We start from the raw sequence: 24,387 nt of genomic DNA, 5'->3' as shown, positions 1-24,387 counted from the left end.
CCCTTCACCCCACTCCCCCACCGCCAAACACCCCCCACTCATGTGCCCCCCCTTCATTCCCCCACTCCCCCAATCCCCCCCCCTCTTCACCCCACTCCCCCACCACAAAACACCCCCCACTCACGTCACGTGCCCCCCTCCCCCTCCATTCCCCCACCCCTCCCCCACACATTACCCCACTCCCTCAATCCCCCCCCCTTCATCCCACTCCCCCACCGCCAAACACCCCCCACTCACGTGCCCCCCCTCCATTCCCCCATCACTCTCCCCTACACATTACCCCACTCCCTCAATCCCCCCCCCTTCACCCCACTCCCCCACAACAAAACACCCCCGGCCGTGTCCACACAAAAATTATCGTCCACATATAAGTTCTGTTGTGTGTTTTTTTGCAGTTTATATCTGCATGGAGTATAATTATTGCTCTGCGCTGCAGATTTACAGCGACGCACCGCCCGTGCAAATTTCCAATAGTGTTGTTCCCCAGGCAAAAGAACAACAACAAAAAGCAACGTGATTATGAAGCGGAAGTGTATTGCAGAGAGTTCTACTTTGCTCGTTGTTTCAAACCTTTTTTGTGCGGTGCTGTTTTACGAATGTGAACATTGATGTAAGCGGTCATGGCGATAATGTGTTAGGAGTTGACTTCATTGCTGAGAAGTGCCTCGGAGGATGGAGTCTTCGCCATTAAACTAACGCTTTAGGGGAGTAGCCTTTCATTGCTGTGGAGGTTTTTTTATTTAAGTGCTCGTACTGTAAATTTAAACACGACCTGAGTCATGCTGGCAATGAGAAATCTCGAGCCCGCGATGTTTATTTTTTCTCTCCCTTGTTTACAACATCTCAAGCCCACGAGATAATTATGCTGTTAAAAATACATCGTCAGTGTGTACCTATCAGGACCAAATTATGCTCAATCTTGCGCTGTCCTCCAAGACTTCGCATGCATATTCTACTTGAATTTCATCATACATCATGTACTTTTCCACGTGAATATAATTATTATTACAAAATGTCTTCATCTCTAAAATGAAATGTATGTACGTATGTTAAACTTCGTTCGCACCGTACGTAGCCAACCGTGCTAATTGTAGGTGTGGGGGCGAAGGACAACAAACTAAACACAAAAAAAACACTTCTAAAGAAATGAGTTTTCAATCGAGATATAAAAAAAATCTAATCTGCATCACGGATTAAGTCAGACTATTATGTTTGCACGACGTCTCTTGCCGCTTCTTCACAGTGCCCCCGAAGCAGCCGGTGATGTCGAGCATCCAGGGGCCGATCGAGCAGGGCGACCGGGTCCGCCTGACATGCCGGACGCGAGGCAGTAAGCCCGTGGCGAACATCCGATGGTTTCGTGGAAACAAAGAGATCGAAGGTTGGTACGGGTGTCATTATGCACGCTCGCATTTTTGCTGCCGCAAAGGCTCTCTCAAATGCGTGCCTTGCCGAGGTGATTTATCAGCCAGGCCGCTCGGAGACACACCCGTACAATTACACACCAACGTGCGGTTGCTTTAAAAAAAATACAAAAGCGTATGATTCACAGGGGCCTACAAAAGATGTTCGGAATTATATGGATGTGACCGCTTCTCCAGACGCTGTAATGGTGGGAAATGGTTACCTTGTAAAGAAGTGGTTAGTCGTGGGCAGAGGACAAAGGGACAAAGGGTAGGTCTTGGACTTGAACAAGGGCGGGGAGTTGACAGCACGGATTGCTGGGGGAACGGAGTTCCAGACTGTGAGGACAGCAGGGGAGAATGAGCGACCTACTTAGCGAAGGTTGACTGAAAGCCTTGGGTGCTTGGGCCAAGAGTGATGAAGACTTTGCATGTAAGTATACAATACATTTAAGATAAAAAAAAACACAAACTAGTCGTGGTAATATTGTTGATACATTTATAGTGACGTGGAATGAGTCACTGGAGCGCGTGCCGCTGGGAGATTGATAGACAATAGAATTAGGGGTAACAGCCTATTTTACCAGTTGCACCTGTGGGCAAGGCACGGAGCCCTCTGGGGGATCCAGAGGGGTGCGGGGGCCAAGGGCGGAGCCTGGCCACGCTGTTCAGGATACAAGGTGAGCTCCGACTCACAGTCAGGGCTGCTGCGATCTGGAGTGGAACTCATCGTGCCTCACCCTCTTCAAGCTGTGGGTATAGCTGCATGTTGGTTGTCCTGACCCGGTGTGTGGTTATCCCCTAAGGCTGTGAAGGCCGGAATAAAAGAGAGAGTACTTCCTACTAGTGTTTGTGAATTAGCACACTACATTTGGTGTCAGGAGTGTTAACAATTTTTATTTTGATATATTGTAGGGTTGTTAGGAATTTTCATTTCGAATCATTGAGGGGGAAATAGACTATGCCAAAACCCACGAAGAGGAAGGCTCTCACCCACATATCCTCGGGCGAGGAGGATTCCCGGGCAAGGCCGGCAGCCGGAACCCCTGTGGGGGGCCCCGGAGTGGCGATCCCGGCAGGGCAGCGGAAGGAGGGCTGCGGGCGCTTCACACGCGCATCGTGGGGCTGCTCTCCACAGTGTCGATGTTGTTGGGGCAGCTGGGTAGGGAAGAGCCAAAGGAAGGAGCTGCGGCTTGGGGGTGGCGAGCGGGCAACTCCGCCATCACTGCCGACCGATGACAGGAATCGGGTCCCGCCGAATTTAACCTGCCGCCGACAGCTCATCCGGGGGCACCTTCCCTCGTGCAGCAGCTGCCGCTTCTCAAATAATTTTTGGCTGCGAGGGGTGATTTGGCGGCCTTCCGGCGGCGGTTCGCCGTCACTTGCGAGCTTGCGGGGTGGTCCGATGCGGAGGCGCTACGTATTCTTCCCACCACTCTGGATGGCGCAGCCTTGGTGGCATTTTTTTCCATTCCCAAGGTGAACAGAATGATGCTGCGTCAGGCGTACGCCCAGTTAGCGGCAATTTTTGATCCGCCGTCCAATGTGTGGCGGAAATTCGTGATGCGGAGTCAGGGGGAGACAGAGACACTCCTCGCCTTCCGCAGTGCACTGCTGTCGCTGGCCCAGGATGCGTACCCAAGGACTAGATTTTCTGGTGCTAGAGAAACTGTTGATGCTGACACAGGAAATGAATGTTATTTTGCCGGCCACATAGGAGGATGACCTGTCCTCGATTCAACTAGCCCGATGCATCCAGGCCCACTGTAACCTGCGACGACATGCCGGGGTGGCGGCCGGGGCTGAAGTTCCGGGAGAAGAGGGCGACCAAGAGGACCGAGAGTTTCCCTGGATCTGCGCGTCGGGTGGTTAGAGCCCACGGGGGAGAGTCGGAGCGGGACGACAATGGGACCAGCGCGGGGGGACCTTGCTTCCACCATGGCGGGGCCCCGTTACTTGCTTCAGGTGTGGCCTGCCCGACCACATCTCCAGGGGCTGCCATGCTGATTTGCGGAAGTTTTTCCCGGCTTTGCTGTCCTCCGCCCTGCCGGCCTCGGCTCCTCTGGGTCCAAAGGCAGGTCGCAATACGTCACACACCTGGCCGACACAGCCACCTCATGCATCCCCATTGCAGTCAGGGTCGGGTGCACATGCCATTGCCCCTCATAGGGATACGGGGTACGAAGGTGGTGCTTCGGTGCGTGAGGGTTGGCCGCGGGGGTCCGGGCAATGGACCGCACTGGCACACCATGTCATGACAGCGGTATAGGTATTTGTGCAGGGTGTTAAGGTGCGGATGCTCATAGATGCGGGGGCATTCGCCACCATGGTTTCCGAGTTTATTTTTAGGACTCTGCCATCGATGGTGGGTTACCTTAGTCCTGTCCATAATTCGTGTGTTGCCGCTAATGGTGGGATTTTAGGCATTGTGGGCCAAATTAAGGCATCGATACGGATTGGTGATATTGAAAGGATGGGCCTAGTGTTGGTTTCAAGTTCGTTGCCGGTGCCTTGTTTATTGGGGATGGATTTTTTTAAGAGGATGCCCGTCCGGATTTTAATTGACCAGGTTTGTGTGGAGTTACCGTCGGGGCATCAGTTGAGGTTTTTGGAGTCCCCTACTGGGTGGTGTATGGCTAACGCTGTGAAAAAAACGCTAACGCTGTGGTTCCGGCTCTGGTGCGTGAAACTGCTAGGGTTCCCTCAGGTGCACAGATGCTCGTACCCTTGAGGCTGCGTAAGCGGCTCAACCAGAAAATCACTAGGGATGGGGTTCTTTTAACCCCTTCGTGGGCTCACTTTGGTAGGGGCTCAGACGATAGTGAGGGAGGATCAGGAGCCCTTCCTGCAAGTATTAAATGCTGGGCTAGATACCACAGTCATACAGGCTGGTACGGTGTTGGTCCACGCGACGGCTGCGTGTTGTCAGGAAATGGATGATGTAACCACTCAGGTCGTGGCCGCGGTTGTGCATGGGTAATCCTGATTTGTCGTGTGAGCAGAGGGGTGAGTTGCGGGCATTGCTTAGGAAATTCTCCGATGTGTTTAGTAAGGGTAAATTCGATATGGGCCGTATGTCTCTGATGCGTCACGATATTGATACGGGTGGCGCTGCTCCCATTCGTCAGAACTCATTTCGGTTTAGTCTGAAAGAAAAGGATTATGTTCGTCAGGCGGTCGACGAGATGTTTGCCGCTGATATAACCAATCTGTGTGGTGCTCCCATTGTCCTGGTTAAAAAGAAGGATGGGAGTTTGCGATTCTGTGTGGACTTTCGGAAGTTAAATAAAGTCTCTGTGGCAGGTGCGTATCCGCTCCCACAGATGGACGATTTGTTGGAAGCCCTGTCGGGGGTGTGTTTTTTCTCCACCCTGTATCTACTGTCAGGGTTTTGGCAGTTGCCCTTGGATGAAAGTTCAAAACATTAAAAAACACATTCCGGACACGGCAAGGGCTGTTTCAATTTAAAGTGCTTCCGATGGGGCTTCACTCAGCTCCGGCCACGTTCGAGCGACTTATGGAGTTGTTACTGTCGGGGCTCCAATGGGAGTCATGTCTGATCTATTTGGATGACTTTGGCCGCACGTTCCAGGAACATCTGCAGCGGTTGCGTGCGGTATTTGTTAAAATGTGGGCGGCTAATTTGAAATTCAAGTAGAAAAAATTGGTTCGATACCTGGGGCACATTGTTAGCGAGTCTGGGATCACCATGTACCATGATAAGACTGAGTGTGTACATAAGTGGCCGACCCCCACATCGGTGGGTGAGGTCCGCAGTTTTGTGGGGTTCTTGTCGTATTACCGCCGCTTCGTGCCCAGGTTTGTGACAATCGCGAAGCTGCTCCATGCTCTCACGGCAAAGGGCCAGAGGTTTTGTTGTTGGACGGAGCTGGAGGCCACATTTGTTTGCGCTGCGCGACGGCCTTGGGAATGCACCCCTCTCTTCGATACCCCGATTTCTCCTTGCCATTTACGTTGGATATGTACGCCAGTGATACCCATATCGGTGCTGTGTTGTCACAGGTGGAGAATGGGGTGGAGATGGTGGTTGCTTATGGTAGCTGGGTGTTGTCCCCCACATAGCAGCGCTATTGTGTTACACACCGCGAGTTGTTGGCTATCGTGCACTTTGTACAACAGTACCACTCGTACCTCTACGGTAGGCAGTTTATGGTACACACAGATCACGCGACTTTGCAATATGCGCTACGCGTTGACCAGCCATCTATGCAACTCTCGCGATGGTTTGAAATCTTGCAGGATTATTCATTCGAAGTCACCTATAGGAAAGGGTTGCACCACTGCAATGCAAACGCTTTGTCAGGGTTATTACCAAAGAGCCAGTGTGCATGTTTGATGGGCGTCCCGGGAAAATTCGGCCAAACGGCAGGCTGCAAATGAGAAATTGGCTAGACTTAATGAATCGGGGAAATCATGGAAACCTGGGGAGAGGGCATGGCTGCATTGCCCCCAGGTGCCCGTGGGCACATCTTCTAAATTACATAGGCCATGGCATGGCCCGGTGGAGCAAATTGAGGTTAGGAGGCCACATTGTGTACGGATCCAAGTTGGTCGCAGGCGATGGTATGTTCACCCTTCACGACTGGAACCATATTTTCCACTTCATGAGGGAAATTCATCTCCACCATCTGATGGCCGGGTGTGTGATGTGTCCGACGGAGACGGACATACGTTTATGGAGATTGCACCTCTGCGAGACTCTGTTCCTCCATCTACAGGATCCCAGGGCTTGATGCCCATGGAACCGCCGGCGGTGCCGCCCACAGGCTGACCGGGGTGGATGGTACAACCACCACCCGATTCTTCCTCTCCTCCATCTTCCTCCCGGGGGGGGACGTGCCCATTGGGCCAGCTGCGAGTCACCCCCAGGGTCCCTGGGGACCAGTGTGGGATCCATAAGAGGGACCGGCGACAAGGACCCGTTCCAAGATGGTTCAGTTCAGATGACCGGCCCTACTTGTCGTTGGGTTGCTGTTATTTTGGGGGCTGGATTGTTGCCATTGCGAATGTTGCGTGGATATTGCGGTGTTAGTCGTCCCGCTACATGACGTATGGAGGTCAGCCGGGACAGCTGGGTTTATTTTTTCTCATGGGGGAGGGGGGGTGATGTAGTGACGTGGAATGAGTGACTGGAGCGCGTGCCGCTGGGAAATTGGTAGACAATAGAATTAGGGGTAACAACCCATTCTACCAGTTGCACCTGTGGGCAAGGCACGGAGCCATCTGGGGGATCCAGAGGGGTGCGGGGCCGAGGGCGGAGCCTGGCCAAACTGTTGAGGATATAGTGCGAGCTCCGACTCACAGTCAGGGCTGCTGCGATCTGGAGTGGAACTCATCGTGCCGTCGTCATTGTGATCCTCACCCTCTTCAAGCTGTGGGTCTAGCAGCATGTTGGCTGTCCAGACCCAATGTGTGGTTATCCCCTAAGGCTGTGAAGGCCGGAATAAAAGAGAGAGAGTACCTGTTCCTCCTAGTGTCTGTGAATTAGCACACTACACATTTGTTCATCACAAAGGAATTACAATTTGAATGCTGATAATTGATTTTTATTTTCCCACACCGTTTAATAACAAACTAACAAATTGCAATATTGATTTGAAGCTTTCGTGACTGCAGGAATTGATACGCTTTGATTTTTCGGTAAAGTAACGTATATTGAAAAAATAACGAATAAATCACGACGTTTCGATAGCAACACAAGCCATCATCTTCACGTGAAACAATACAGCAGGCGGACTGCTGAGGAGGAAATGTAGCGAGAGAGCTACTGCAACCAAGGGTTATATACGTTTGTGGTGGGTACACCCAAGGGTAAGCAGGCGGGACTTAGGGATGGAATTTTTCAAGTAAATGTTATCACAGAGAGGGTAGGGGTGAGTGTCGGCTAATCCGATCAGCCACAGCAATAAACAATTGGCAATTATGTATTGCTGTGGTTGTTCCACCTGATGACGGGCACTTGTGTTGCGCCCGAAGCGTCGTGATTAAATTTATTTTGATTTATACCTACGTGACTTTACCGAAAGAACCAAAGAGTACGAGGCTTGTTAAATGAAACGGACGAAAGTAACAAAACAATCGCGGTGGAATGACAACCAAATGTGAAGGGGCTCCTAAAAGGTGAACTGTAATTATGGGATCTTGACACGTGCAACAAAACCGTCGACGGCAATGTCGGAACGAATCCTTGAAAATGCCCCGCGATTATGAAGATTATGAAGTTGTGAAGTGCTCATGGAAGGTTTTACAGCAGCGCTGCATGCACGTCTGAGCCGTCAATGATAATGATGTTCTTACAAACAATGTCTCTTTTAGGACAAACTACACCCTGCTGTGCGCAAAAAAAAGGAGCAACAACAAAACAAATAAGAAAAAATAATGAAAATAAAATAGGCATTTGATGTCAGTTGTGGAGTTTCAAAGGGGTTTCAATAAACTCCAAGGTACCATGGTGGCGAGACGTTAATTACCTCGCCTTGTATGCAGGAGGTTGCGGGTTTGATCCCGACCCTGACACCTGTATGTTGTTAGTGTGAATGCCTCTTTCCCCGTGGTCACGTGGATTTTTCCTCCGGCTTCTCCGGGGTTTCCCTCCACGTCGAGAAACGCGTGCGTTGAGAGTATTTGGCTGCGAAACATTTCCACGTGATAAGTCACTAAGTTGAGCTGTCATTTGTGATAGCCAGGTCGCTGCTGAAAAAGAGTAACATAGCTCAGCGGGCCTTACCTGGTAAAAAAAAAATACCATCAGAAATGACTGTGTGCACCGCGTGGGGTCAGTGCCTGCTTCATACGTGATTTTAAGAGATCGTGGGTGAGGACAGGCGATAGAGGGTGGCGTGATTGCAGCATTGTATAGTTCCACCACGAAGTTAAATGGCCGTTGATTGCACGCTTGTGCTGCATCGGGTTCTATTGTATGACGAGGCGTGGACGGGCGAAAAAAAACACATTTGATGAGCATTTGGGTGAAGTGATCTGCCCCTACCAAGAACCTATGTCTGTGAAGTGTCCATACTATAGCATGAGGAGAACCCATGATTTATGGCCAGCTGGAGTGACTAGAAATTCTTCAATAGACCAATCAACCCAGCCTTGCCTTCACGCAGATATTTGAGGACATAATGAGCGTATGTAACTATCTATGGGATCCCTTTTTCCAGTCTCAAGATACTGAATGATAGAATGAAATAATCTGCCTCTGGTGCAGCAGAATCAGTTTTTCAAGGACGGTGGATACATTATCAAGAGCGTACTTGTTTGCATTTCTTACCACGGGTATGTGTGATGAATGCAGACTTAGTGCCTTGTAATAGGTGTCTTATTTGGTTTTTGAACATCTAAACGCCTGTATTTATGCCAGAAAGACTTGTTTTAGCCATTAACATATGTATCGTATTACATACACATACATACACAATACATACATGCATACATTCATCAATGCATATACATCAATTTATGTTCAATTATAATTACACATTTTATTTGAGTAATGATATTTTGGATTTTAATTTGGTGCATATTTACAGTGGTTGTTTTCAGTAGATTGTTGTTGTTTATGTTATATTACGTGTGGTCAAGTGGTAGTGCAGTAATTTCCACAATGGACTTTGAAACCGATGACCTGAGTTCGATTCCCAGACACAGCTAACATCAGTGGCGAGTGGTATCAGAACTGGTCCTGTACCCCCCCTCCCCCACCACTCCTCACCACTTAAACCCGCACTGACCAAAATGGTGAAGTATGGTCCAAACCCTCCCCATGACCGATAGTGTATGGGGAGACCTTCATCAAGCAGTGGATTGGCAAATAGCTGTGAGCTATTTTTTTATAATCATTCGTATGGCATTTTTGGGGATTGCGACAAATTGCAAACTGATGTCGAGATTTGATTTCCTTTCGACTGCTTCTGATTGGAGCAGTCGTTCACGATACGTCGCACGGTCTGAGGTGTCGCACCACCACAATCACAAACTTGACTCTCGTTAATTGTCCATTCATGGAGAAAGTGGCCACATCTTCCACGGAATGTCCGGATCCGATTCAAGGAGGAGCAGATCTTCCTCGGCAGGCCAGATCCGGGTTGGAGGATTGTTGGGTCGCTGACGATGGATTTCTGCAGCAGTCTTTGCCCAGGGCTTCCCCCCATCGTGCTTCGGTGGTCTTGTCGTCGTCTTCGTCGTGGAGGTTCTTTGCATATTGCCAGAAAGGTTTTCTGGGTTTGAGCCTGTGCAGTGGTGGCATGAAGATGTCCTTGTTTATTGAGGGGATTGGATTTCTCACTCACACACGCGGCATCGCGGTGTTTGTGTGCTCTTGATAACATATTGTTGTTGTACTGTATGCGCGATAGCACATTTCACATTGTTTTGAGGTATGAAATCTTTAAGTACAAATTTGCAATTTTTGAAACGGCGCTAGCCTGAGCGGTATAGTAGCTCAGCCACCCGCTGATGATGTCCCACATGCGATGACACGACTGATACAATTGTAGGTCTCGTGTCTTGTTAATTGAAACATGTCATCAATTAACTACACCATTGAAGACCTCTGTGCCGGGAGGGGTATGGCCATTGATCTCAGAGAACTTCATCATAAAAGCGGGAGCAGCCATTGCGATGAAACGCAAGAACCACCACCACAATTACCGTTTTCAACAGCGTATAGCAACGTGTAAATGCTTACCCATTTATTAATTCCTCTGAGGTAATGTTCAATGACAATTGGATGCTTTAATATGAGGCGCCGTCCATAAATGACGTCACGCACCTACGAGGGGGGGGGGTCAGACATTTGTGACTTTTTTATAAATGTTTTCTCCTACAACATCAGAGTGCAGCGCCACATTAAATACGAACTACAATGACAATAGTTTAAAGCGATTTGAAGCATGTTTTATTTTCAAAATATGCTTTTGGGGGGCGGGGGCAGAGCTTTGTGACGTCATATTTGAGGGGGGGTCTGACTTTTTGTGACGCCGTGTGACGAGGGGGGGGGGGGGTCAAAAATCGTCCAAAATCGCGTGACGTCATTTATGAACGGCCCCTGATGTAACCCCTCAAATGCGTATTGGGGGGGGAGGGGGGTAAAGGAGACTACTCAAGGAAACTGAATTAAACCCCAATGTGAAAGGCAAGCGACTCGATACAACACCGCAGTGGCCCCGTCCGTGTTTACTGGTGGATATTTCCTCAAGCGATTGTTCAACAGGCGGTTGTTTACAGACACACGTCAGGTCAAGCTCCCCCCGCCGCCGCGCGCTGTGGGCTACGAGGGGTGAATGGGCGCAGCGAAAGTAGTCCAGGCAAAGAGGGTGAAGCGGTGGCAGGCGATGCATCCCCGGCGCAAGATGAAACGCGCGGCTGTTCCTCCGGTGCCGGATGATCCTCGTAGCAAAAGTAGCTTCATACGCTACAGGCCGCGCACTTTCAAAGGCCCCGCGCTAAATGCTTTCAAGCTATCAATTCCGGTTCAGTAATTCTGCACTTGCTATAGTGGGGCATCGTGTCGTAAGAGCAGCGTGGGGCATCGTGCTCTGTTGCTGTTGCTGCTGTTGTGAAAAGTTTCCGCTACCCCTTTTAAAAACAAACGTGGAGTAGGACGTCTGCACATATCGCTATCGCCAAGCCAAATGCCATGCTCTGTTGCTGCTGCTGTTGCTGTGAGAAGTATCAGTTACCCCTTTTAAAAACAAACGTTGAATAGGAAATCTGCAAATATCGGGTGGTGGTATGGTGGTGGTAATTATGTTTTGCCACCGGTGGTGATAATTATGTTTTCAAGTTGCATATTAACACACCACTTGAGAGTCAAGTTCATGTGTGCGTATATCAGAAGCGTGATTACAAGGTGTGCTTATTAGGGTTGTTAGACACGGTTATTTGTTTCCGAAAGAGAGCCGGAAACGGGTAGCCATTTTTCTTTTTTCCAGCGGGACGTTTTTAATAGACGCACCGATTGGCACCTACAAATGTGCAAACGGCATGGCGGCTTGAGTCACTGCGTGGTGCATTTGGCCTTCACATCTCGGGTGAAATGGTAAAAAAAAAAGTTACGTCTATGGGCCCGAGATATTTCTGTACTCGCGGTAAACCGGTGACCGCTTTTTCTCACGCGGTTTACCGGGAGTGGGGGAAAAAAACTCAAATGTTAACGACCCCAATTGCCTATATCCGGCTTCTGCTGCAATCTCATAATTTGGCCTTTGCACACTGTCTCCTCGAGCCAGAAAATGTGTGCATAAACAAAGATTCGTCTGAGCTTATGTTGAATTGCTTCCGTTGATGCTCAGGGCTGAAGGTAAACGAGCTGTTACATCGTGGGAACGAGGATATGAAAACTGCGTATAAATGTTGAACTTCTCTGCAGCTTACGTAGCAAACCAGGCTAATGGAGGTGTGGGGGGAGGACATCAAACTCAACACAAAAAAAACTGTCCGAGATAAATGAGTTTTCAATCGAGATGATGATTTAAAAGTGCATAGCTCCAGTGGCTTCCTAATATCGGAAGGAAGAGCGTTCCAGAAGGCTGCTGAAGCGCATCTGAAAGCGGTCGATGGCGAGCCAAAAGCCGCTGCGAGGATGACCAGATTTCGCATGATGGTTTATGCTCCTTGACTAGACAATGGTGAAGAGAAGAAGCGAGGCACACGGAGTAGAGTGGGGGTGGAGGAGGAGGGAGGAGGTGGAGAAAAGCCACAGTGAGACGAGGCAAAGTGGGAGTAATTAAGCACATGATTCTGCAGATCCCATCTGCTAAAAGCTTCCCACAAATTCCCACACATCAATGTCACGTGATCGTTGCATATGTATATATTGTACACACATGTTATATATATATATCCTCTTCAATGGAACGCATCCGGGAGAATGTCAACCGGGGAGATGGAGCGATGATTTATCAGTTCCGTGTTCGAGTGTTCATTGCACCGTGAATTGTTACATTGTGGGATCACGGGAGGTGACGGTGGCTTTAGTGGAAGCGCGCGTCCAGCCGTGGATTGACCATGGCTGTCGCTAATGACGCTGACGATGATGCCAATAACATGCAAGGCGTCGGGCGGGGAAATATCTGGACGACTACAAAAGGTGGATTGAGCTCGGTGGTGATCCCAGGGCTATTGTCAGTGGGAGCTTAGCCTTGAGGCGTCAAGTGGACGATCCACAACGCTGGCTTCCTCCTCCCTCTCGAAAGGGCTTTTCTCGTGAAAGCAGACGGAGTCGTCGCAAACACTCCCTCTGCTTTTTGTGTTTTAGCGTTGTCGTCATTCCCCCACACCTCCAATTCACACCACGGCTGTCTACGTACGGTGCAAAAGAAGTTCCATCGTGTACATACATAGAAGAGATATGAAAGACCGTGAGAGGTTGTGGTGGCTTGGGGGAGGCTCTCATCCAGCGGTGAATGAACCGTGAGTGCTCGGGGGGGCGGGGGGGGGAGGTGCCGGGCAGGGACCTGTACCATTAAATGTCCCTTCCCCCCCCCCACTCAAGTTCACCCTCGCTAGTGGTGAATCACGATGCTGGTGGCCCCCCACAAAACACCTCTACTGGCACCCCTGTCCGCGAGGAGCTGGAGCTGAGCCTGGCACACGATGATGATGACAATGATAATTTTTCCATATATCATAGCTCTCTTTGTGAAATAAATTTAACGGTAGGTTCACTGATGTGAGGAGGGAGGGAGGGCTGCGGGCAGAGGGGGTTGGTGTGTGTGTGATTTTTTTTTTTGCCACTGTAAGCGCGAACCATAACTCACGCATCTCCTTTGTCCATTTCGACAATCGTAAAAGCCATCACATGCATAAGTAAGAGGATGCAGCCAGCCGACCGTATTCCGTGCACATTTTGCTGAGGGCGGTCAACCTTAACCCAGCCGCGCACTTCCATTTACGCGCGCACACACACGGGCGCGCGCGCATACAGCACACACGCACGCGCGCGTGCATACAAAGCGCGCACGCGCGCGCGCATACAGCACGCGCACGCGCGCGCGCGCACGGCGTACGCACTCCGCTCCACTCAGAAACAAAAAAGCCCAAGCGTTGTCTGTGTCGCGCAAGAGAGGTCGCGCGAACCCTTGCGCGGAGGGGGTCACTGCCGCTCGCTTCCCCCCGCCGCAGTGTTGTTCCGCTACAGCCCGGTGCTCGCCGCCACCGCCCCCCACCCAGAGGGGTCACTCGCCCGCTTCTAATGTACGCTCGGTCCGTTTTAATTCTAAGGCAGTTTAATAATAAAAAAATGTGTGGCACTCAGCACAACCGGGGAGGGGGGTGGGTGGGGATCAGCCGGCTCTGCGAGCTACTTATCTCGCCAATTGTGCTGCAGGCCGAGCGGCAACAACTGCTTGCTACGCAAATCAGACCCTCGGTTAATGCCCCCCTCCCTCCCCCCCCCCTGGACACGCAGGCTGTGCGGGGAAGTGACGAATCCTAATGGATGCTTTGAAAAAGCCCAGCGCCTAATGACCTTTTTGTCTCGGATTTACAATGCCCGGCGCTTCCGCGGCGGGGGTTCGTCTGTGAGATTTTTTTTTGCCGACTCAGTTATGCTTCGCGCTCCGTGTGTGTGTGTCGTCTCTAGCACGTGTGCCATGTGGTTAGCTATTCCAGAAATGTTAAAACGGCAGCTTATGGCTTCATAAAGAAGCATTGTCGGTGCGGTGGCATTTTATACCGAGCATGATTTAAGCGGGGTGGGTGGGTGGGGGCGGGGGGAGTTCAGTGCACATTTTATATATTTTTCCAGGCATTAAATATTTTAAGAGCAAGGCAGAATGACTTTATACGTTCAACAATTGAGCGTTTATAAGTGGCTTTGGTTCTTCTAATGGCCGTATACATGTCACAATTGCATTATTTGCAGTAATTGCCGTGCCACTTAGTCCACAGAGGGCCCTGCTTAAGTGATCACAGTGCATGACAAACAGAGGGTTTGCACTGATTAAGGACGAATGTCACTCACTAAGAGGACTCATTCTCTTGCCGCAACTAAAAATAAAATCTGTTTATCATTTTTCCAAACAGACTCAGGCAGGCAATCGTGGTGCATTAAGATGATAAAATAGTTCCTCCAAGAAATATTTTTTTTTACAATTTTCAAGAAATATATATTATATGATAACATCTGTTTGAATGCAATCCTTATGTAAAGATGTAAACATTTTAATCTCGATATCCCAAGACCACAATCGTTATCTGCATTGAGGTCATTGCTTTGTGGCTATTTACTACCACGCTTGTGAATGCCACGAGGAAAGCGATTTGTGACTGGAATTTGAGAATTCCCTTTTTCGAAGGACTTTTTCGATGCAAAATAGGAAATGCAATTATAATAGAATTCATGCCGAATTTCAATGGCATGTTAAATGGCAAGTTTCAGTTTCTATCACTCGCGTCATGCATAATCTGACTATGGATGGCAAGCTAGGTTTTCATCATACACAATTTTCATTGTTTACTAGCCATGTTTTAAAAGTTTTAGTTTGTTTGAATTGTTACACGGATGATCCCGTTAAGCCAGCTAGCGGGCTATTTTAAACCGGGGATCCTGTTTTTTATATTTGCAGTTCCTGCAACCCCTCCCCATCTAATGTGCTGGCTACCATCGAATCAGTCGTTTTGGCCGGGCCGCTACTTAGTCCTTACCTGAAATAAACTGACCAACTGATTTGAGGAAATAAAAAAACATAGCTACAGACTGCATTGGCGGTGGTGTACTACCACAGACCATCATTGCTCTATAACTGGGAGGTGATTTTTTTAAGCGCTTCCCCTTCGTATTCCTGTATGTTCTTGCTGTTGTGGCATCACCTACATGCATTTAAAAAAACACACAAAACTCCAAATAATTCTAGATGGGTTACATTTTTAAATGATAATCTGTCTTTGAGTCAACACATAGAATGTATAGCCATGTATTGGTATCACCTACATGTAGTGTACACCACCCTTTACTGTAGCAGGTGAGAGCCACTGAGACTAACATTCCTTTTTCAAGAGACATCTGGGTAACAGCGGCGGGCCAGGAGTGGCTACGCACGTGGCCTGTGATCCAGCACTGTGGAGGCAGCAGCGATAGTTGGTGAATCACTGCACAAATGTTGGAGGTGCCATACCCTGGTTCGCCAGGAGATGGCGGTACTACAAGCGAACTAATCGCCATCTGTTTCCATCTGTATGGTGATATAGTATTGCCCCTTCGTGCATTGTTGCAAGATGTTAACTACCTCATCTGGTGTACAGGAGGTTGTGGGTTCGATCCCGACTAACGCCTGCTGCATATTTGGAGTTTGCATGTCTCCCTCCCTGTGCTTGTGTGGATTTTACTCTAAGTACTCAGGCTTTTCTTTCCACATTTAGAATCAACATACATTTAGATTATTTGTTGCTATCAATTTTCACGTGATAGGTCGCTTCATTGAGCTATCATTTGTGATTGGCAGGTTACTTCGGAAAAGGAGCTACATGGATCAGTGCGCCATACCTGGTAAAATACATAGTTTACATGGGGATGTATCTGGGTGCCCCGGTTCTCTCCCACTTGTATAAACACTCATAGATTGGTTGAAAACATCTTAAAATAAAAACCTAATGTAGCAGGTCCCTCCTGAAACAGAATCGTTGGACTCTTTGTGGCTTTCTTGGATCAATAAATATATATTTTTTTTATCATTGAACAAATGGCCTGAGCATATTCCGTCATAAACCTGATATTACCAATTAATTAACAATAAATAATAATGTAGTGAATATATTATTAACATATAGTAGAACAGCTTCCAGCAAGATACATTTTTAGCTGTGTAATATTGTACCGTTCAAAAGCCATTGCATTCCTAACGACCAAGAAGTCCACCCAAATTTTCAATAAAAACACTGACTGCGAGATGTTAACTTTTTCGCCTGGTATGCATGAGGTTGTGGATTCGATCCCGACCCTGACGCCTGCTGTATATTTGCGGTTCGCATGTTCTTCCCGTGGTTGCGTGGATTTTTATCCGGGCCCTTCGAGTTTCCCCTCCACGTTTAGAATCAACATCACGCGTTCAGAGATTTTTATTTTGGCTGCTATAAATATCCGCATTATAATCCACTTCGCCGAGCTATCATTTGTGATAGCAAGGTCGCTTCTGAAAAAGAGCTATATAGCTCAGTGGCCATTGTCTGATAAAATAAAATTGGTTTAGTTTATTGGGGAGGGAATTTAATATGAGGGGGAAAGAAACACTGCAAGACAGCCTGTGATAAATGCAACTTTGGGCCCGGAATCAACAACAACAACAACGACAACAACAATACCACCAACGAGCCCCAGAGACAGGCTGGGCAGGCAGAGCAACATCACAGAGTCCCCATGAGGACAACCTCGAGAGGGGAGATGGAGCCTTCATCAAACGACTGCTAGGAAATGCATTGGGGGGGGGAGGGGGGGGCTTGGATTCCTCACCTATGAGTCTCAGCAACAGCAGCTGTTGTTTGTGTGTGTGTGTGTCAACCTTGTTGCTATTAAAGTTGAGCGATACCTCTCCGTGCGATGCGAGTCCAGTCGCGCGCTCACACACACACAGCCCACCGCTTCCACTCGGCCGTCTCTAACCAGGGCACGTGATTCATCCCGACGGGCCGTGCAGCGGAGCAGTTGCGACGGTCGCGTATGACTCCCTTCCAACGTGGCGCCGTGCTTCGATTGTGGGCCTTCGCAAAACAGCCCTCCCACCCACCCCGCTCATGTAAAGGGAAATTTACACATTTGTAAGAAGAGAGAGAGGGAGACACTCCCTTGGTTTTTACCCTTACCCATGGCTCAGGCTCCTTACTTATTAATGTCCGTGTTTTATGCTCGCGACTGATTGCTGCCCTGCTTCCCTCTCACGGAGTCGTCACGGCCATAAAAGTGCACGGAGGCTTCCCCCCGTGTTTTGAGGCTCCGCGAAGTCTTATCGCGTGCAGTCCCTGAACGCCGCGAGTTCCACGCGAGCCTAATGACGCCGCCGGAAAGTAATGAAAGCTGCGCTCGCGCTAATTATAAGATTAATTCAGGGATACCACATAAAGGTTAAACCTGCCTCAACTTCCCCACACCCCGCGACAAACAAGGTTACGATTATTATTTTTTTTCGCCACCAATCCTAATTAGCAATGTGTTAATACTGTTAAAATATCAAACGGGGCCATACGATTCCATGGAAACGTGTGGCCTAGGAACACATATGAAAGATGTTTTTTTTTACCCACAGCCCACCGTCACATATCTTCGGCGAACGTCATCGTCGTCGATCTCGATTCATCTACCGCTTGATTAAGGCTTCCCGAAGCCCATTGCCATCTCTCACAGTTTGACCATGCAACAATCCGTGGACATAAAAAAGTGATTTGGGGGGGGGGGGGGGAGGGGTTTAGATCGCGTAAACATAAATGTGTCGTTAAACCCGCCACCACCCGACACAGCCAATTAAGTGCGGTTATTAGGGACAATATTGGCCGTGAAAGCCGACGTGTCAAGCAATCCGTTGGACAGTTTCATCTTTTGCCGTGGCGGCGGCTCGCGGCCCCGTGTGCCCCAGTAGAAGCGCTCAGTGCGCCAGTGCACGCGCATCGGACTGGGGAAACACCGTCCGTGGCTGCTGTGCTGTCCGAGCCTAATGTCTGATGTGTGCGAGTGGCAGGCGCGGGAGAGGGAGGGGGGAGTGCCAAGGGGAGAAGTGAACTGAGAGAGATAAGGGAGGGGAGGCGGGCTTGGAGCCCAGACGAGAGAGGCATTTGAAAGGGAATTGCAGGGCAGGATTCATTATGTATGTGCGTGCACGCACGTTTTGTGTGCGCACAATCGCGTGCGGTAGTGTTTTTTTGCTAAAAGGGCCGAATGTTTATTTCTGAAACGTGTGTACAAGACAATATTGGGGGTTTTGTTGTTGTTTTTGTTTAATGCAACATCATTGTAATGGAATTTGACGCTAATGTAATTCCAGCTTTGCCTCTGTGGGCAACGCATTGCACATGTCATTTATGTTCAAGTATTGGAATGTGATGCGTCACGCGTGCCTGATGAATACGGCTTAATGTGATATGGGTGAATCCGTGTGCATGGCAAGAGATGACGGAGTGGTTAGCGCACTGCACCACGGCCCTCACGACCTGAGTTCAATTCCCGGCCATGGCTAACATCAGTGGGAAACGGTGTCAGGGCTTTTCCTTGGGTCAACTCAACCTTGAATGGGAATATGAGAAATAGGGAGACAAAAGTGGTCAAGCCTGGTGTTGTGGTTACTCTACTCACTTGCACACTGTGCCTTATATTGGCATAGCGCGCCTTAGCTCAAGGCGCTCTACAATAGAGTTTAAAAGCGGCACAATTTTACAGCGATTTAGATGGCAGGGGCAGTGCCAAGGCTGAGGAAAGAGTGGCCGCCACGGAGGGCACACGTGAGGGTCACAAAAGGGCTATCGGGGGGGGGGGGGGGCGGAGTGGAGGGGCGATCGGAGGGACGAGCAAGGGAAGTGGGCAATGAAGAAGGCTTCAAAATAAGAACAAGACTGCATTGACAGTTGCTCACAAACATCACTTACACGAACAGTCCGTGTGGCTCTCCGGGTGGTATGGGGATCTCATTGTGTGTTTGTGTACATGACTGTCACAGTGTACACATGCCCGCTACTTGAACTCGTGATCAATTGTGCAGCAATGCTGAATCATTTTTGTGCCTGTCCCTGGGTACGAGTGCGGACATCTGTGTGCATCCCCGTCTCTACCCTCGCGGTCGTGTGCTTTTAGTCCACCCGTGCATGACTGGTGATCCATGCGTGCATTTCTCCAGGCATACATGGTGAGGTGGGGTGGGGGGTGGGGTGGCTGTTACCGTATGGGATCATTCATATGCACGCCTTTGCGGGGTCATGGCCAGTGCGTTTTATTCCAGAAGACTTGTCCGCCGGCATTTCAGGAGTTGCGCATTCCCTTTTCCACTAAAATCCCACAGAAAACGGCATATACGTAATTGCTGCAAGATCGATGTCCAGTTCATAGAGATGCCGGCTCAGTGACGAATGTTCCATTTGAAATGATTTATTGTGTAGGTTGGGGGTTGGCTTTCATGATTTCATACTCACTGCTTAACTATGTGGATAACGACGCGTTGACTGCTCCTCGATTATGTACGTACTAATTGTGAACTTCTTTTGCACCGTACTTAGCCAACCATGCTAATCGGAAGCGTGTCATTATTGTAATTGTTGGCATTGTTATGGTATTGCTGTCATATGTGTGTGAGCAGCCGGCGATACCGCAGCGGTTAAAGCACTACGCTATGAACCCAGCAACCCGAGTTCGATTCCCGCTCACGGCCAACACCAGTGACGATTATCTGAACCGGTCCTGGGCTTCCCCTAGGTCAAATGAGTACTTAGTGCGGTGTATAAAAACATCGCCACCGGGGAAACAAAGGCGGTCGGGCGTGGTGCTGGCCACGCTACCCCCTCGTGTGCCGTGCCGGTCTTCATAGGCGCTGCTCGCTGACATCACTTTGTTTTTGGAACAGCGGGCGAAACGACGTGGGAGGTGGAGGAGAACGGCCGCACGAGTTCGCTCGTGAGCCACGTGGAGTTTTTGGCCGCCCCCGAGGACGATGGGGCGCCGGTCACGTGCCAGGTGGAGCACCCGGCCCTGCGGGGTGGCCCACCCCTCCGCTCGCACCGCACCCTCGAAGTTCTGTGTACGTAACCGCAACCGCCACTGCACCGTCACCCCTGCACTGCCACCGCGGGCGCCCCACACACAATTCACGAGCGCCGCACGCATCTCCGCCGCGAGCCACTGGAACGCTGCAGAGCTGGGCCATCGCTCGGCCCTTCTTCTGCCGTGCTTCCAATTAGCGCGGTTGGCTACGTGCGGTGCGGGGAAAGTTCGACGTACGTTCTTAGGAGGTCCGAGCTTGGCTCAAATCACAATAATACAATCTACTATTTGCGTGGATGAAGCGACGATATCCCCAGAAAAAAATTTTTTTACTTCTAAATGTTTCTGCCGGTTGTTGTCTTTTTTATTAAACAAAAACTGAGTGCTGAAATTGACCTGAGCACGTTGTTTACCGCTTCTGAGCGTGGCCCGGATTGAGTGAAGCGTGCAGCCCGGCCTGGTACTCGCGTGGCCTGGGTAAGGCTTCCGTGGGAATCCCAGCCAAACCCACCCACCAGGTTCCCAAACTACTCAACTTTATTTGATCAGTTAAGGCCCTCTGAGCTGTACAGCTCTTTTTCAGAAGCAACCTGGCCATCACAAATGATAGCTCAACGAAGTCGCTTAACATGTGGACATTTATAACAGCCAAACAAACTCCAATTTTATATAAAATTTTATATTGCTGTGGTTGTCCCACCTGATGACGGACGCTTGTGTTGCACCCGAAACGTCGTGAATTTATTATTTTATTTCTATTATTATTTCTATCATTTTATTATTTACGTTTATTATTTATTTTTACCTACATGACTTTACCGAAAAAAACCTAAGAGTATGAATCCTTGCAGTCACGAAAGCTTCAAATCTAGAAAGGCACTCAAACACGCGCGTGAGGCATGCCAACAACAAACATCTGAAACGGCAACAACACGTGGTGTGTCGATGAGAGAGCACGATGCGAACATGAACATGCTGTAACCCATCTCACCACGTCCGTGACTGCGGCGATTCTATTGACAGCAGTCCATCCGACGAGAAATATTTTGCCGTTCTAAAGCCGTTAAGCTGTGTGGACATGCGACATTTGAATTTATACGACAGTTTCTGCTCAACGGAGCTCAGTTTGTCCACCAGTGTTAAGCAATGTGTATTCCTTTAAGCCCCGCGGGGTATTTAATCTTTTCGTGCAGTGTTTCAGAAAATTTACTTTTCTTGACGTCTCGCATGCGCAACTGAAGTGTAATTATTTACTGTCTGACGGTGCGTGCGTTGGCTGTGGCTGTGGGCTTAATGCGTTCCTCGCCACGAGCCATGGAAAACGGGCAAACGGAGGCGCAAACCCTGCAGCGGCGGTGTTTAATTCGCGAGGCTCGCGATGCGTGCGGAGTGTAAGACGCATTGGCGGTCACACGCAGCCCTTTTTTTGTGGCAAGCCCTGTACATGCTTGTATCTGTGTGTCGTGTGCCGTGTGTGTGAGCGTTCACGTGTGTGTACGTGCGTGTGGACCCAACCTCAAACGAGTACCCTGGTGCGGTGTGTGAGACATCGCCACAAGGGAGACAAAGGCGGAACGGACGTAGTGCTGGCAACCCAGCCCATCGCGTGCCGTGCTGGCCTTCATAGTTTATCGCTGGCAGCACTTGCCCGATAGTCTGTGAAGGCTATTTGGGGGATATTTGTCTTAATGGCGGCAGCGCTCTGAATAGTTACATGGGGAATCTTTCATCTTTCAATGTCCACGTGTGTGTGGATAGCGGTAGTGCAGCGGATTGCGCGCTGCACTATGAACCCAGCCGTCCGAGTTCGATTCCCGCTCACGTCCAACACCGGTGGCAATTATCTAAATGGGTCCTGGGCCTCCCCTAGGTCGACGCAGCCTCAAATGAGGCCCGATGCGATGCGCAAACATCACCACTTGGGAGACAAAGGCGGCCGGGCGTGGTGCTGGCCACCCTACCCCCTCGTGTGCCTTGCTGGCCTTCATAGTTGCTACTCGCTAACGCCACTTGCCCCAAAGGTCTTTGAAGACTACAGGGGGACGGGGGGATCTTTGTCTTTGTGCATAACAATGGGAAGTGTGGGAGTTAATCTTGCATCAATTGCTGGGTAATAACGCCGTGGGGCGTGTGAGTCGTGCACCTGCCACTCACCCGGTGTGGTCGAATCATAACATGTGGGGGGGGGGGGGGGGGGTTCTGTTCAAACATCTCAATAATCTCCCAATATTAATCATGATAATCAATAATCTGCCACCATCGAGCCTTCGCCACTGCTCGCAGCCTCCGAGCGCACCTAGCCTGGCACGAGCAGCCGCGGCGAAAGTCACCGCCGAATTGCACAGCTGCCGTTGTTGCCGTCGTTGTGTTCGTGACTTGTGTGTGGGTGGGGTGGGGGGGGCTGTGACCGTGCATGAGTGGATGCCGCTTTTGCTCTCGTCTGTCTATTTAATTACTAAAGAGCTCGTGGAAAGATAAAAACATCTGCAATTTTCTTGTCACAGACAAACCCATCATCAACATCATCGCTTCCAGCAGAAGCGTCCGCGAGGGAGACAAACTGGAGTTGATCTGCAACGCCACGAGCAAGCCCAGGTGTGACCGTGCACCCCTCCTCCCTGCTCGCGTATTTAGCATTAAAGTTTTTTTTTCGATCGAGTCCCAATTATGCTCTGCCACGTTCCGCCCTAAGCCCTGTACTAAATTGTGGTCGATTGCTTTTCAGCAACCCTAATGGCTTCTCCCCAACCATCACCCTCCTCCTCTTTCCAGCCTGTCACCTCTGGGGAACAAAGTCAGCTGCGAACTGATTGATTTTAAACAAAATTGATCCTTAAACCCGTCCATGCCTCTATCATGTCCTGTAGGACAGATTAGGAAACGGTTAAGATATTAGCATAAAACATTATTATCATGTTTTTTTGGGACGACACTTGCAAGCGTTTGTGAATGCATCTATGAGAAAAGTCCCCCCCGATTGGAGAGGTCGACGCAAATAATATTTTGATATTAAAATAAACTTTTGTTATCCTCGAAATTCTTAATAAATGGGTTAATAACCGTGGTTGGGGCAATGTCGCAGGTGTGAATATGTTTGTTGTGGTATTAACTGCATTCATCTTTATTGTCGCGAGAGGGTTTTCTCTTGAACTGCAGCCTGCCGCGTTTTAGCGGAAAATAAAAAAGAAATTATTGCAGACGGTGCAATTAATGATTTATGTTTTTTAATACGTCGCGTATGAAAATTACATCCAATGCAAACACGTAAAAAAATTCTTGTTAAACTGTCCTTACAACTGCTAAGCGGCTTTGTCGCTAGCCCGCGTTACTAAATCGCAACCACTGCTGTACAATAACAAGAATAAAATTCAGGTTTGTGAGACATTTCATTTTTTGTGCGGCGTGTGCAACGGGGAAATACGTTCGCAGCGCCTGCAGGCAACCCCGTGGCCTGTTGCTCCCTGGGGGCCATAGCACCGCTACCACGTGCATTGGAGGGGCCCACCGATACAAAGTGTAAATTGTCATTCGCGAGACGCTCAATTATTCAGAGTTGTCCTGCTCATACGAAGCCGTTCGTGCACGTGTGTGTGCACGCGCGCACGCGCATTCGTGCGATATTCCAGCGGTTAGGGCGCAGCGCTACGAACCCAGCGACCCGAGTACGATTCCTGCTCACGGCCAACACTAGTGACGATTATCTGAATCGACCCGGTCCCAAATGAGTACCTGGTGCGGTGTATAAAAAACATCGCCACTGGGGAAACAAAGACGGTCGGGCGTGGTGCTGGCCAACCACCCCCTCGTATACCGTGCCGCCCTTCATTGGTGCTACTCGCTAACAGAGCTTGCCCCCAAAAGTCTGCTAGAGGCCATACGTTGGGTGCCTTTGTCTTTGTGCGTTCTCGTGTGTGTGCGCGCGCGGCGTGCGCACACGCCGACTGCCGCTCGCGCAGCCCCGAGCGGGTGCAGTGGGTGCGCGTCGACGGCGAGATGCCCGAGCGCGCCAACGTATCGGGCACCAAGCTGCTGTTGGCCGCGCTCAACAAGACGGACAACGGCACGTACCGCTGCGAGGCGAGCAACCGCGTGGGCTCCTCCACCGACGAGTACACCCTCGTCGTGCAAGGTGAGCCGTCAACGCCCCAGCCCTGCCCTCGCCTCTCCCTCCCTCCCTCCCCCCACGTCCTGCCCCCCCCCCCACCGCCCCTCTCTGACAGCCCCACGTTCCGCACGTAACTTACTACGATCAGCGGAACAGACGAGCCCAGCCACCGCCCACCGTTG

General features: G+C 49.9%; 1 protein-coding gene across 3 annotated transcripts in view; it reads left to right on the top strand.

Moving 5' to 3' along the window:
• LOC133347877 (cell adhesion molecule 2-like) overlaps positions 1–24,387 on the top strand; it is a 118,298-nt gene that overhangs the window by 66,439 nt on the left and 27,472 nt on the right. For all 3 annotated transcript variants that reach the window (XM_061560597.1, XM_061560596.1, XM_061560595.1), the window contains exons 5-8: positions 1,244–1,381; positions 19,964–20,137; positions 22,605–22,695; positions 24,057–24,229. In XM_061560597.1, the coding sequence (XP_061416581.1) occupies positions 1,244–1,381; positions 19,964–20,137; positions 22,605–22,695; positions 24,057–24,229 (576 nt within the window). The remainder of the gene's footprint in view (positions 1–1,243; positions 1,382–19,963; positions 20,138–22,604; positions 22,696–24,056; positions 24,230–24,387) is intronic.

The sequence above is a fragment of the Lethenteron reissneri genome, chromosome 26 (genome assembly GCF_015708825.2).
Source record: "Lethenteron reissneri isolate LAM-NWPU_2019-01 chromosome 26, ASM1570882v1, whole genome shotgun sequence".
In the NCBI taxonomy this organism is placed as follows: Eukaryota; Metazoa; Chordata; class Hyperoartia; order Petromyzontiformes; family Petromyzontidae; genus Lethenteron; species Lethenteron reissneri.
This window is presented reverse-complemented; position numbering and strand designations above follow the sequence as displayed.